Here is a 16465-nt window from a genome sequence, read left to right as displayed (position 1 = left end):
CCAGCATTCTGATTGCCTCTCCTATCATACAGTATTGCCAAAACAAATAAATAAACGAGGAAAAATATATATTTTCACTTGGCAATGTTGCATATGCAGTGCGGATTCCGCTCTTTAGCCGAGAGGATCTCAAGCACTACTCTGCAGTGGGAGTGCCCCTCCAGGCCCTCCCCCCACTCCCGTGGGCTAGAGTCACGCTGGAGTTATCCTCGCTCATAGCCTACGCGATGCACTTGTCCAAGCCTGGAGCTTTCCTTTACCGCCAGTGCTTTCGTTTTTGCACAGTCCCTACCTCCCTTTTTTCAAATTATATGGACCCCAGCGTGTTCTAGTGATGGTGAATAATATTTTCGCCTTTTTTCGCTTTTTTAAAATAACTATTCTTAAAATATTAACATACGGTTTCTTCCAAGTATTGCGTTGAGTAAAAATTGCGTCTAACATTGTAAATTGTGGTTTATGAATTATTAATACATATTCAATTGAATTGTATTTTGATATTTCCATTTGTTTTTAATACTAATATTGCAGATACGAGTGATGACAGAAAACTTTCTGTTTAGGTATTTTTATACCTGAGGGTTTCATTATACGGCAACGCCCTTTTTCACGGACAATCGATTATAATGATAAACGAAAAATATCATTCTGTGATTGTACTAAAGTCAACGTGTCGAGCGAATGGTGGTAAAGTGCATCGTAGGCACTAATGGGAATACTAGAGGAAAGGAGGCTAATGAAATGAATATAATTTTTCACGAGTTTCCTCTTTTCTTACGTGAAATTTGTGGGTAAAAGCCGTTTGCGAAAGCGAGTTTGGATTACGTAAGGGATTAACATGTATTGGCGATTCATCTGCCGTTTGCAGAGACCATGTTTTTGAAAGTTGTTACTCCTCAATAAAAGGGAGGAGGAGTTTGAATACAAGCAAAATTCCTATCAAATTTAAATTAAAATAGGTTTCACTTTATATTATATTCATTTATTGACATGCACCTTTATGTTTCAAGTTGCACCTTTATATTACAAGGTGCAGTCGGCTGTAAAATTATAGAAAAGAAATTGAATGTTAAGAAAATTGAAATGTGAATATTAAATAAACCGCATATTTGGTTTTCCACGATCCTAAACCCCACGTTTCTGCGGCCGTGCAGTTGATTCCAGCGAAAACTTCAAATGAATACTCGGGTCTTCGGTTAATTCAAAACTACCTGTGGTGCGGTATAGTTATGAAACATAAATTACACATATTGCGCATACGTGTACTAACTTTCATACAGTCTGTTATAAATATTACATCCACAACTTTTGGTGGAATTCTGGATAACAATCTGACCTTCCAAGCTGGTGACTGTTTGATTCCAATAAGAAGTCCTACTTCACCACTGGTGAACCACCATTCTTCTGCCACCTCTGATGATTCACCAGCAGTGCTGGATCACCGCGATAAACTTACTACTGCGGTACTACCGCGCGGTAGCGGTAGAACCGCGCGGTAGTACCGCACTAGCTTAAACTACCGCACTACCGCGTTATTTCTCAAATTTCCGTGCGGTAGCGGTAGTTTTCAACGCCATCTAGCGCTCATAGTAAAAAACACAATTACAAAACAACAGATGGCAGTCTTATTTTTCTCGAGCATTCTATCAATTCTGTCAAGATAACCGATCAGTCTGATCTTTCCTGCTTTCAGACATTAGATCATTGAATCATAGTTCATATTCCTAAACTAATTGATTGACAAATTTGAATGAAATATCATGGCGGGGTAAGTAGAATTGAAATATTTGTATTATCTCATGTATTATGTCTTTATATGTGGTTTATTATTTGTAGTATGCGAGGAAGGCCACCGTCAGTTACATCCCTAAAAAATAATGAAAAAGGCACGACAGTCCATCATATGTCTACCCGAAAAAAGTCAGTGCCCAGTTCAAGTTCCAAGAAAAAACGTGCTTGTGACACAGAGCAACAGGAAGGGAACAAGAACAATGAAACTGAAAGTTAGTTGCAAAGTGAATCGTCGACTTCAACCTCATTGCCATTGTCAGTTGGAGCTGTTCCACAAAGTAAGTTACGATCTGAATCAATCATTTGTCTGATACTTTACATAGAGAATAGGCCTAATAATCTAATGTATCTCTAGGATCTACAAACACCCAATCATTAGATCCATCACGTAACTCACGATACTCTTCCTCTTCGTCCCATACTTCAACATCAAGTCGTCATAGTGTACCACAGGATGTTCTGACAGAAGGACATGTCAAGAGGCTTGCCTACCCATTATCTTTCTTTGAATATCATGGACCTTCACAGAAAGAAGGAAATTCACTATACATCTGCACAGTTAAGGGATGCAAAAGAGATAAACCATTTTCCACCGTAAACAATTCCAGGGGAAATCTTCGTTCTCATGTTAAAGTGAGTATCCAAGGAAAACAATTGTAAATATTCAAATATTGGAAAATAATTCTATCTATGGTTACATTTAGTCGTGTCATAAGGAGAAGCTAGAGGAATTCAATGCAGTTTGCAGGGATCTTGATTCAAAGAAGGCAATGGCTACAGGTTTACCTATCTCAACCAATAACAGTGCCAAGGACGATCAGAATCAGTTGGAGGGAAACGACGAAACGCAACAGAAATCCTTTACTCAACAAAAGATTCATTTTTCGGGTTACAGGAAACCATTGACAGAGAAGGAATTGGACGCCTGCGTTACGGTACTAAGTTGAAAGCTGTTTTATTAATTACTTCGTGATAACAATGTGTTTTCAATATTTTGTTAGAAATATCTTTGCGATGGTGTTTTGCCCGTCTACCACACTGAGACAGAAGCTTTTCGAATGTTTGTGAAAATGTTGGCCCCCCGATGTAAAATGAGAGGTCGGCGATTTTATCGGAAACAGATTGCAGCAACGTACATAACAAAGAAGGCGGTTCTTAAAAATGAATTGAAGGAGGATGCCAAATGAATCTGCACGACAGCCGATGGGTGGACGTCTCGAAGAAGAGCCTTTATTGGAATCACTGTCCATTGGCTAAATCAGAATCTGAAAAGACGTTCTGCATGCCTAGCTGTCCGCCGAGTTGTTGGCACATGTGATTATGACGTTATTGCGAAGCTTCTTGAATCGGTGTATGAGGAGTTCGACATCTTGGACAAAGTTATTGCGACCATCACTGACAACGGAAGCAACTTTGTCAAGGCCTTTCGTTTGTATGGATCGAAATCCAAGCACCAGATGATTACCCCCACTGTAACTACAGTACCTGCACCAGCCATGACTGTTCGGGCAAGCACATCTAGTGTTAGTAAATCTAATCGACTGGTATGTAACATTAATAAATCTCAATTCTGTATAGATATTTGTGATTGACTGATTGCTAATTTAATAGGTTCAAGAAGATGCTGATATTTTGGATGTGCTTGACGAGGAAAATTCTGAATTTGACGAAACAGACGACGATTGCGATGATATCGGTGGTGACCTTGTGATTGACGACCGAGAGGCGGTCGAAAATAAAGAAAAGGACCCTCATGATGAGGAAGATGAACGCCACGAATGGGATATATTTGACCAAACTTTTCCTTTGATGGACATTTTAGATGAACGTTTCACATCTGAGAACGTCTACGTCTTGCCACCACATCGACGCTGTGCATGTCACACGTTGAACCTTATCTGCAAATGCGATATTTATAAGAACATGGAACCTTCTTTGAAGAATCTTTTCGAATCAACAGATAAGAAATTCAAGGCAATATGGGCCAAACAAAATCGAAGCGCCAAAGTCTCTGATAATATCCGCAAGCGCCTCGGCAAACTATTTATCATAAATAATGAGACCAGGTGGAATTCTTACTACAATGCCATGAAACGAGGCAAACATTTCATCAACAAGAAGCGTTCCGAGCTTAAAGCTCTTTTTGAAGTCTATGGTATTCAGTATTTTCGTCCAGCTGAAGAAGAACTGGTGCGTGAATACGTGAAGATAATGAAACCTATGTCAGAAGCTCTGGATGTCCTTCAAGCGGATGTGAAGGTTTCGATCGGATATCTCTTGCCAACGCTGACTATCCTTATTCAAAAACTGAAGATGCTGCTTGACGATAGGACGATTAAGCATTGCAAATCCCTCATCAGAGTAATGCTTTCATCAATAAACACTCGCTTCCAAGACTGTTTTGAGAACCAGGAATTAATCTTAGCAGCCATTTTGCATCCTCACTTCAAAAACAAATGGATTTCGGAGGAAGATAAGGAGGCGAAAACACAGCTACTAATGAATGCCTTTAAGTCACACAAACAAGATCCAGTCCCAGTGAACGGTACGCCAGAGAGTTAGATTAATCAAAATATAATCAGTAAATTTAATTCTAATAGTTGTCTTTTTCTATCACAGCAACAATAGGAAAAGAGTAGCAACAGAAGATGCCAGTGAATCTCAAGACAGCGACTTCAGCCCAAGAAGGAAAAAAAAGAAAAATGATTTCTTTAAGGCATTGTTTAATCCAGTTGATGCTGATGTGGATAATGAAGTTGATCTTTTTTTATCGGATACTTCAACAAAACTTTCAAGTCTGAAGAAATATCCGACTTTAAAACAGCTTTTTCTGAAATACAACGCAGCACTTCCATCCTCCGCATCTGTGGAACGTTTGTTCAGCATTGCTGGAAGGATCTTTGTACCGCTGAGAAATGGGTTGTCAGATCAAAATTTTGAAAAACTTTTGTTTCTGAAAGCCAATAAACATTTCTAATTCAAATTGAATTAGATTTCAAACATTTCAACGCTTTTATTTCATTTTATTAACAATTTAAACCAAACTACCGCTGAACGACTACCGCTATCGCGGTAGCCCCTTAAACTACCGCGGTAGTACCGTACCACGGTTAAATTTTTTTTTTAAGTTCGAAAAAAGCTGGATTACATATTCATCATGATTAACCACAACAACGCACACTGGGCTCTGGGTTTGGTATCCTGCAAAGACAAAACAATCAATTACTACGACAGTTGGAAATGTGATGATGGGGGAATTTTTTATCGCATTACAGGATCTCTTTTTTCCCCTGTCCCTTTGCCCAAAGGAGATTATTGGAAAATATAATGTCGTTTTAATTTACCCAATCAAAAAAATTCCTTTGACTGTGACCTATTCCTTTGCCAATATGCCTATTGCATTTCCAGCAACCATCCGTTTGATAGTATGACGGGAATTATCGACAGTTGCAGACAAACAATGCGAATTGAACTATTGGAAGCAAATTAAGAGATGAAATCGAGCCAGATGATCAGCTATGTAACGAAAAACAGGTATCGAATCGTAAAACATGGCGAAAATCTGCAGCATGAAAAGAAGAACTTTATGGTATAAATGATCCACGACAACTGTGTTAGAAAAAGAAGTTACCTTAACATCCTTGTTACCTTAAAATCTGTGTTTCAGTGAGATCCCAGATGATAATTCTTTTAAAAAGAGAAAGACAAGTTAATCCGACTATGCTGGACCCCCAAAGGAACCAAAGAAAAAAGTCGCTAAAATACTAGCGGGTTACTCTCTATTAATGGTTAGAGGTGCTGGAAAAGAGGAAACCATCCGACCGAAGAAAGGGGCTGAAATGAGGGTTCTTAAAAGAATTGTCAACTAATGCACAAACAATAAAACAAATTAAAGAAGAACTCAGGCTATCTAGGGACAGAGAAAATAACCTTAAACAGATAATGATGAACCACACAAAACTGGAAGATCGAATGACTGATGGAGATATTTGTGCTGCTTTCCTAATAAATCAAGTAAAGTAAAAAGAACCATTTTAATTGATATTTGATAAAGTGACCATATTTTTTATAGTTTGAAAATGTAAACAAAAAAAAAATATATCTGGAATACTTAAGTTACTAAACAGTGCATCGTGTTTCATGGAAGAGCCCCGGGAACTTATGAATAACTTTGACGGAAAAGAATCATGCTGCTTCCTTTCAGGTACACTTTACGTGCTTATATTGGTAGATCAACCGGCGAAGTTGGAGTAACTGAGCCTATTTGTCAAAGGCTAAAAGTAGAAAGAGAAAATCTTTTTGAAAACGAACACCATGTATCACTAGAAATAGACGAAAGGGCAATATTCCCGAAAAGCACGTTTATAGGACAATTGGGCAGAATGATTGGTGAAGAGAACTATGGTGGCATATTAAAACAAGGAAAAATAAGGTCATTTTGGCAAACCACCTTTTGGCATTCGTAGTAACTGGACTGTCAACATCGTTCAAAATACCCGTGGCGTATTTTTTTGTTCGGAAACTTACGGGAACAAAACTTTTTAAACTCATTTGCCATGTTATCAAAAAGATTGAGTCAGAAGGATTTTCTGTTTACCGCATCGTTACTAACAATGCGTCAACGAATATCAAAACGTTTAAATTGTTTGGAAACGGAAAAGTAATTTCCTTTGTTCTTCACCCGATGGATTCAACCTGAAAATTATTTCTAAGCTATGACTTCACCAATCTAATAAAAAAAATTGCGTAATCTGTTCACTGACTGCACCTTTGATGTGTGCGGCGAAACTGTTTTATTCAAACCCATTGATAAAGTAAATACGTGAAATAGAAAAAAAAACTTCTTGTCCTTCCGCCCAGGGAGGAAACTTACGAGAACGCTTACACAGCCTAAATCTCTGGAAGTAATGAAAGTGAAATTCACTAAGGACACATTCAGCAGAAATGATATACACTACGAAAAATGAAACACTACGATTGCGTCAAAACTACGACCTCGAGGGATTTCGTGATATAGACGCAAAAATTGAATTACATGGAGATGAATTGTCTGTGGTTTGTTATACACGAAATGTTTATCAGACTACAGCATACTACAGCCCGAAGACCAGAAAAAATCAGAATTTACTGACCTCTACGATTGGAGGTTGGATTTCTTGGAAAACAAACCACCTCGCATACTACAAAACGTGGTAAAAGTATTGAATAAAGAGCAAAAATTTGTTCGGTTATCTCATCAAGGAAACCTATGAAGCCCTCCTACTAACCATTCGATCTACCACAACTTTCATTCGCTATTTATTTTAAGAAAAAAGTTTAAAGATGTGCTGACAAGAAAATGTTCTACTGGCCATGTTGAAATGATGTGTGGTGCGATTCGCGGCCTGGCTGGAGGTAACAAAAAGGGAGACTTCAGCTTCCTTTGCTATGGATAAGATCATTTGAATACATCTGGTGTATTCTTCAAGTGAATACGATTTGCCTTTTATAAAAGAAAACAATAAGGCCTCAAAATATATAGGCAACAACAATTGGACCAGATGCCAAATTAATCAGAACAAAAGATTACTTAACACAGTTGGGATCGAATAGTCTGTCAATTCTAGAAGAACTTCAGAAACAGCCATGTAAGTTATAAATAAAGTCTTATGAGGGACCTGTTTCTAAAACTACTTATTTCCAGCTTACCCACTTCCTGGTTTTAAAAACACTGCATAAGCCCAAGCCTGTGGATATGTATTGAATTGTCTTAATGATTAGGAATTTTGTCAGGAATTTTTTGACAAGCTGGAAACCCGGAACAATACCACTAGGAAAATATTTAGAGTATTTAACCTAACTGAGGAAATGGATAAATGATATAATAAAAAGTATTGCCAAAATATATTAACTTTATTTACCATAGATCGTTCCAAGTAAAATTATCCACATTGGAAATTATTGTCCAGACTTTCTACAGTAGTGACCTTCCTCGAGAAACGTGTTCCTTCCATGAGTGAAACAATACACATGAACGACGACTTGACGGATTTCTTGACTCCGTACTTGAATAAACGTGACATCATGCGCTGTGGGAATAAGCTACGCATAAGCTGAGCACAGTGAACAAGTTGTTAAGTGGATTTTAGTGAAATTTCTGCGCACCACGTTTGCTTACTTTTGCGATGATGTATCTGATTTGGAAATGCAAAAGATTAATTTCAAATCGAAGTCTCTAAATCAAAAATTCAGGGCGTTTTCATAACTTGACGTTTACCATCAATAAACACAAGACAAAATGATACTTGGGAGAGCTGCGTCACTTTTGCGGTTCAATATTCCAGGTTTGGACTAGTGCATAGAGTATGCTATGCCTCGCTGCATCCGATAACATGCGGCTTGCATCGACAAAGTTAAAGAATAATAAAGTTTTGGACACGACGTTTGAAACTCAAACTTTTAAAGTCGCTGAATGGGTCGCGATCCACTACACCAATTGCAACTTACTATCATCGGCAATAGAGTGTTTTCTCAAACGTGTTTTGTCAAACGCGGTTTCTTTTTTTGCCTTTCGGTGGCTCCACCAGGAGAGAACAGATCACAATGCATGTAACACAAAAATGCACTCACACCGAAGGGTCGGAGACCATGTTAGTCGGTCCATAAACCTCCAGCTTTTCTGGAAAGTCAGTAACGTCATACCCGCGTTGATTCCAACACGTTGTACCGTCGCAATCTTAGATGGACTGGGAAAGAACAAGTGGGGCAAAATTCCTGCCTCTGATTAGCGGGTCTTCTCTTCTAGTTGGGTGCGATGTAGCAGACCACATCACTCTAGCCTGCTTCAATTTTGACAGCGTACAGTCTTCGCAAAACTAAACGTTCAACAACCTAGAATTAGACTCTTGTGATTTCCGTTTTCAGTTGATACTTTACATTTACCTTCTTCTCTTGTGTGTTTAGTGGTGCTCTGTCATATGGTAATTATGAATTATGTACGCCAGTTATGTTTTGCACTTACAGTTGTGTGCTATTGTACGTTCCTTGTATTTCCAAACAAGAAGCCTGGTGCCACAAGAAATAAAAGTATTTCCCTTGATCTTTAAGAACCCCATCTTTCAAGCCACATCTCCAGACTTCTTCCCTAAAAATGGGCATCCCCAACAAAACTATCGAAAACAAACGCTTGGGATAGTTATCTCTCATCATAAACAAAGGCACTTCAGAACCTGGCCGAACCTGGCACAGAGGCAAAAAACTTCACTTCACCTGCATATCATATCCCCTCACCCAAACATTTCCAGGACGGGATCATCGCGCGTTTTCAGACCCTGCAGAATACCACACACCTCATCAACCTTCTCAACGCCATACGCAACCTACAGGAGGATTTTTTTAAATTTTCAGTGGATGTCAAATACCATTGGATAAAAGGATGGATAATAGCATAACATTGGACGGATAAATAGCTTCAGCAATCTGCCTTTTCCAGATCCTTCAATGGACATCACTGCTGATTGAGCTGGTTTCCAAAACGCAGTCCTTGGCTGAGCTTTCCCAGTGGCCGCCTCCGCTGGATTCCATTCCTCAGAGTCCTATCTTGTGGGCTGAATTCACGTGTTTTATGTCTCGAAGCAAAAGGCTTCTTTTTAGCCGTGCTTGCGTTAGGCCACTTGAGTCTTTGAGCTGATTTCACAAACTAGAAATACTGCTTCTTATATTTTACACAAAAGTAATTATATGCCATCCATGTCAATAATTCCTAATGCTTTCTTTGTTTCTTCTTTCTCCTATTTTAATTACACTCCTCATTCAATGTCAGATTCCCCAGATCGGAGTGTGAGGGATTGGGGGCTTCAGGGTGCCTCTCTCTCTCGGCTATACTGGTGGCCGCCACCGAGGCGGCCTTGAAGGTCTAACCATGCCGGTCAGACGCGAAAAATGAGAGAGTGGTAACCGGGTGACCTTCATGAAGTCACACGGCCGATAAGCCCAGTTTCCCCAATCTTATTTATCTACCAGTCTTGCCGACCCAATGTATCATTGTAAATATTATGAAATTATATGCTGGAAATACAATTGGGTAGCGCTCGTGTCGATTTTAATTAGGTCCATTTTAAAATTTAAAAAAATATATACATACAGAAGAAACGTCTTCCACCAACCCCAAGCTGTATGGCAATTCGTTTTGCCAACATAAAAAAATGGTCTGCTTTGGTCTTCACCCTCACTCTAACCAATACATTGCACCTAAAAGTTTCCAACAAAAAGAAAGATCTTACTGTTTTTAGCAATTTTCTTGGAGGGGTATCCATTTATGGATTACCGTATAGAGTAGGGTTACAGGAAAAATTTTCCGTAATGCATGAAATGAAAATTGATTGAATAACTTTTTTTATGTACAGGACAGACAAAGGTGGAAAAAATATTCTTTTGGGGTGATATATGTTAACTGTATGTGGTACCAAAAGACGATCGCTTATCTTGGGGAAATCTGTCCATAACAAACGGATTGAATGTTTTTGGGCTGATGCTGGTAATGGCTCAGTTACACTGTTTCGTAATATTTTCATGTGCGCAATTCTTTTACTGTATTGTTTGTTTATTTTGTGTAGTACTAATATCCTCCATTTCATTGCAGGGAATGGAATCTTAATATATTTTAGATCCAGATTCTGCAGTCGACATTTACGTCTACACTACTGCTTTACTCACCTAAAAATTTGATTTGTTTCGAAAAAGCTGGAATGGTCATCGGATTAGAACTTGCAAAAAACAAGAGACACAAAAATTTACTACTGGGGACTCGAAAACTTCCCCAGTGCTACAAGCAGTCTGGCGATTTTTTTACTAAAGTAGATAAGATTAAAAAACAAACCTCAATTTATTGTTTAAGTGTCCTTATTTTTTAATATTCCAGGATTCATCAACATTTGGTGCAGATACTTATTTACACGATAGCGGCAAGGAGGTTGATTACGTCGAAGCTGAAATTCCTTTTTTACGAAGGTTTACGAAAATTACTTCGTGCGTATTTCATTGTTAATTTTTTATGAAATCGACTAGAACAAATTACCACATACAGATGCTGTGCAGTTAATTCATTCAAGAAGCAACCCGGGGTTAATCTTGAAGAATCACTATTAACTGATCGATGGACACGGCTAATACCAAAATGATGAACACTAACTCATTCATACACCGGTCGGGAATGTATGCCTTGCCGTTGGCAAATATGCTTTGATTTTCGTTTGACGTTGGTCGTTATATTTATGTAAGCTAGAAAAGAGAAAGACTGGAAACCATCAGAATTAAATTGTTCGTTCCCCAATTTCCAGCAAAGCCATTGCTGGTGGTTCGTGTCGTCCTTCTTTGTCGATGGTCAAAATTGGCGCATTTGCCTTGAATATGTGGAATTTGAAGATGACAAACATGACACTTACATAACGTACACAAAATTTCATGATGCCAGATTCAATCTGTGCAGTGTTGTTCAGACTTCAGACTTCAGTTCACTCCTTAAAAAATAAAATATCGCAAAAAATCTCAAAGAAAACGCAGGAGGTTCCACTAACACCGTGGGGTGGCAGAAAAAAAACTTCCGCAGCCTGCAGAAAAAAAAACTTCCGCAGCCTGCACAAAGAAATATCATATGTGTCAAAAAAATTTTTGAAAAAATTTTTGTCATTTATTTTACAATGCTACATAAAAATCAGAATTACCTGGATAATTGCATAGTTCATGCCTAGTTTCTGAATCATTTGCAAATACTAAGTACAGTATCTTCCATAAAAATCCGACTACCCTTTTTTTAAAAAATGCCGCCTATCGGTTCGCGGCAAAACTACATGATGTAACCAGACAGTTAGGGTATGGGGTAATATTCTAGAAACGGACAAAGGCTTAATTTTCATGACAACGAGACAGCCTTTAAGGCATTTAACTCTGAAGCACATGGCCTTGATTAAGAAGAGGTTGGGTCACGTTGCCGCAAGCCATCCAAAACAATTTTCCATTTTGTCTGGCTTTTTAATCAAGGCCATGTGCTTCAGAGTTAAATGCCTTAAAGGCTGTCTCGTTGTCATGAAAATTAAGCCTTTGTCCGTTTCTAGAATATTACCCCATACCCTAACTGTCTGGTTACATCATGTAGTTCTGCCGCGAACCAATAGGCGGCATTTTTTAAAAAAAGGGTAGTCGGATTTTTATGGAAGATACTGTACATTACTGTTACTAGGTAATTTCTAGGTAGAAAAATTGACCAACAACTAGGTAAAGGTAGCAAAAAACAACTACCGAAAATGCCAACCACTAATTCTGAGTAAAAAATAGTTTAACACGGCTAAACGGTATTTCTTGGTTTACAATTGGTTAAGAGAGGAGAGAAAGATTAAAAAAAATCTACAGGTTGAAACTATTCGTTCTAAAACTGTCCGTTACGAAACAGATAAAAAACGCAAAATAAAGCAACAGAACGTTGAAACAATCCAGCATTTATCTGTATACAATATTACATCCAACTTTTCTAATTTCGGATGGGGGTTGGTAGTCTACGGAAAACAAATCAATTATTGCGAAATTCAAACTCCCTGGAACAAGAACTTCCAAGAAATAATTCCTCTTCGGTGGTTTCGAAACTCTGAAAACAAGACCTAATCGTTGTTCAACAAAATAATCGTAGACTTAACCATTTGGAGAACTGTGTAGAACACAAAGATTGCATTCAATAATATTGTAGTAATTATCAGCCTGGATTTTTGGAACATATTGGTCAAAATTTTCCGGAGGTAGTGAAGGCAGTGCAAAGATTTTACGCGATCAATTAGTTAATTGATGAACATTTCCAACTACTACGGATCCATTTCTTTGATAGTTGAATAGTTCCATAGTATGACTGAAGCAGACATATTAGATAGAGCTTGTACATCCGTCTCCATAAATATCTGACCCTCTCAAGCGGCGGGAAATATTGTAATACCGCTGCAATTTATTCTTGACACTGAATATCACTGCAGCGGCATGCCAACATTATTTCTTTGGTATTCTTGCTTGACTGTTTTCTCCCCTCACCACAATTTTAAAAGAAAAAGAATACAAAAAAAAAAGAATTTTGACATGCCGCTGCAATGATATTCTGTTACAAGAATAATTGCAGCGGTATTACAATATTTCCCTTCGTTTGGGAGGGTCAGATATTCATGGAGACGGGTGTACTTTACATGGATGGAGTACAAGATGATTGCGATTTTGACTAAGATTTTTCTGCAGAACCAATTTCGATAGAACTTCTTGCAGTTGACCTACTTCGTGATCTTTTCTTGGAGTTGGATGGAAATGTATGAGAAAGATCAGAGCTTTTCCTAGACTTCGATCTACTGCGTGAGTTAGATTCTTTCATCTAGCAATTTTACGAGATCTTCTTGATGTATATGGAATACTCGGGTAGGGATTTTTCAATCACATGTTCTTGTACAGACAAATAAGTACAATACTGTCTTTTTAAAAACTAATCAATCAATTTACATTATTTTAAACATAACGATAGTTTAGTGATAAGAAAACTATACTACGGAGCTAGTGTCCTAAGGTTCAAATCCTGGAACAAAACTTATAATTTACTTCAGCGTATCTTAATTTGGACATACATTTGACGTCAAAGAACTTATGTCCGATGAATATCCATGAAAGAAGGTACTTAAGAGTGGATATTAGGAAGTCGCTGTGATATTCATCGTATGAAGAAAAGGATATCCAAGTAGAAGGTGCAGGACATCTCAAGGATATTCCTATGACGACGGAGGGTTCGTGGGGCAATGTCTTTTCTTTCTAGAAAAGAAAATAAAGGTGTTAAAGATAACACAAGATGCAAAGCTCAAGAATAGCTCTACCAAACCCAATTGATATCCTCTCTCGATTTAAAGAGGAAACGACAATCTTTAGTTAACAATTTTATCAAAAGTTATTCCTTGTGTAAAAATTATTCGTGAAAAGGTTTGAATTTGATTTCCACGAAATAAAACCCATGATTACTGAATTTGCATAATGAATTGAAATTCAATTTGGAAGAGTATTAGTAACACTGGAAAGATATTCTCAATTTTTCGTATCTACGTTTCTCAACCTACGATATAAACAAAATAACAGTGTTGACTCCCTAAATCTTCTGTTCTCTCAGATTCAAGGGAAGAGGGTTTGCTTGCACTTGTGTTGGGTTCTATATCCTTTGTGCTTTTGATGTGTGGTAACCGTTGCTATGTTTTAATATATTAAAGTTTAAGGCTAACTAAGAACTGCAATGAATACAGTGCTTTTAGCATGAATACAGTGAAAAGCCTAAAACGAAGAATACCTGCTACTTCAAAGGAGACGACAGAAAATAAAGTTGGCGAATTACTCAAGACGAACGATCTGGTCTTAACAGCCTTGATGGAACAGTTGGATCAGGCCAATGCAGTGTGCTTCGTTGGATTTGGGGTTCCGTCACCCGCAAGAATCTTCAAAGGGGTGACGGTTGCTCCTGCTCAAGTGAAGGCTCCACTTCCTCCGTAGAAGGGCCGATTTAACTGAAAATTACACAATCAGAAAGGTTAAGAATAAAATCTTCTTGTTCTGGTTCCGTTTGACCCAGTGGTGGAGGTTGCTCCTTTATCGTTGACGGGGACCTTGGTTCGTAAGGAGATGATAAAAGCGAGAAATATGCGGTTAACGCACTATTGGTTGTTGATCGGTAATTTCTGCTACAATGGTGGCAGCGGCGGGGTTTGCGGCAGCGACGGTGGAGGCAGTCACGTCAACCGCAGCCTCTCTTGCCGCTTGTTGGATCAGAATCTGACGAAGGCCTGTTGCGATCTTCTTTTTATAGTGAAGTAATTTACCCACGTTTTACTTCTCCGTGTTATCGAATTTACGCGTAATATTGAAAGCCGGAAGAGCTGGATTCGGAGGATAGATTGAGGGTCTATAAAACCGGAAAGCACTGGCTATGGCGGATTAAAGAGACCACAACATGCCGCTCAGTTGGCTGATTGTGAACCGATTTTCCAGATATTAAACTGTGGTAATGATCACCTCTGATTTAGAGAAGATAGTCAGCCACAAGGACTTTTTCGCCTTCTCTATCGGTTCGAAGACACGCAGGAATTCCCCACTTCAGTTGAGCAGCATGGAAAACTCTTATGACAGTTTCGGACTGGTTGTTCTCTGTAATTCCACGGTAAAAAAAACCCACCTTCGAAAGAGAACAAACGCACACACACAACAAAAATTATATCATATTGAACCACAATTAAATGTTATTCCTTTAAAAAAATTATACTAAAAAATTTTATCCGAAAGAGTAAATTTAGTCCAAAATAGGTTCACAGTGGTGAACCTCTCGTTATAATGAAGAGCAACTTACCCGTCAAACTTGTGAAATCTGTCGAGATGACATAAAGAAATTGGACCTTACAGAGAATATACACGTCGTGTTACATTCTTCTTGCATGGATACCCCTGATTCAGTCCAACTCTCTTATAAGACTCTTGTAAGAGGGCATTTTGAATGTTTATTCCATCAGAGCTTAATTTCCCTTTTATGAGTTGCATTCCTGTTAAAAAAGATTCATGTCGTACCGACGGGTTGGCCGGTGGGACACACTCATGCTTCAGCGTAATAATTAATACATTATAGATGGCTTTAGAACATAATTTGGTATAAATGGAAATAAGGGCCAGCTTATTATTTATCACGAGAGGTTACAACAATATGCAGTGACGGCCGATAACTTACCATAAACTCACCGCGTATAGAACATAAAGGTTTTCACTGTTTGCTCACTAATTATTCACGAAACTTATATCTTACAGACTTCCTCTTTTTACTCACAACCTCACTTGCACTTTTTCTTACGCTCACCTCCGCATCCTTTTCTTACCACTCTTTCTTCCATTCGTAATCCCTTCTTAAATTGTTTCAACAGGTCACAGCCGTTAGGGTGGGATGAACTGAACGGCCAACGATAGAAGTTCCAGTAGAATGGATAAGCCAGAAAAATAAACTTGGCCACCTAGAATGGAAGATCATCTAACGGGCAAAGAGGTCGGAAAAACTAGGCGGGATGGAACGAAGAAGCCGGCGATGAAAGATGGGGTGTGAAGAATAAGTACATTTTCCAGCCGGGGATTGTAATACTACAAACTTAGCTCACTGATGTCACGATCCAAAAAATAAACATGGAAAGTTAACGGTCCGACGAAAGCCAACCAACGCAATCCCAAAAGCACAAGAGGAAGATTCAAGGACGATCTAACAAGACCCGAACATGGTTTTGATAATTAAATTCGGCGCTTCAAAGCCTAATTTTTGTCTACAGATATATCTAAAAAACCTGGGATATATTTTGACAAAACTTATGCCCCTGTCATAAAATAGGTTTTTCTTAGTTAAAGCAGGCTAATCACTCATGGAACTCATGGAATTAAAAGTTTGATTTGTTCCTTACGAAGATGCTCCGCAACTCAGCTTACTTACGTGTCTATTTGAATCACGACAAAAAAGGACTAACTTTAGTTGTATCTGGGTTTATGATGGATATGTAGTTACAACCAGTAAAAAAAAACAGCATTGACTAGTATCTCAACTTAAATTACATCGGTCCTAACAAAGATGTTTGTCGGGTTTGAAGATCTTTTGCTATTGCCCTACAATACTTTT

At 38.3% G+C, this 16465-nt stretch overlaps 1 protein-coding gene and 1 long non-coding RNA gene across 2 annotated transcripts; both read left to right on the top strand.

Moving 5' to 3' along the window:
* Positions 1–1459: 1459 nt before the first annotated feature.
* LOC124341854 lies at positions 1460–2708 on the top strand. The gene is made up of 4 exons (XR_006918632.1): positions 1460–1768; positions 1837–2069; positions 2147–2424; positions 2496–2708. It is a non-coding gene; the product is annotated as an uncharacterized LOC124341854 (long non-coding RNA).
* Positions 2709–2804: 96 nt separating this feature from the next.
* On the top strand, positions 2805–4738 carry LOC124341793. The gene is made up of 3 exons (XM_046794736.1): positions 2805–3335; positions 3403–4336; positions 4411–4738. The coding sequence occupies exons 1-3, from the start codon at positions 3249–3251 to the stop codon at positions 4428–4430; spliced, it is 1041 nt and encodes a 346-aa protein (XP_046650692.1). The 5' UTR covers positions 2805–3248; the 3' UTR covers positions 4431–4738.
* Positions 4739–16465: the final 11727 nt, after the last annotated feature.

This window comes from Daphnia pulicaria, chromosome 6 (assembly GCF_021234035.1).
Source record: "Daphnia pulicaria isolate SC F1-1A chromosome 6, SC_F0-13Bv2, whole genome shotgun sequence".
Lineage (NCBI taxonomy): Eukaryota > Metazoa > Arthropoda > Branchiopoda > Diplostraca > Daphniidae > Daphnia > Daphnia pulicaria.
This window is presented reverse-complemented; position numbering and strand designations above follow the sequence as displayed.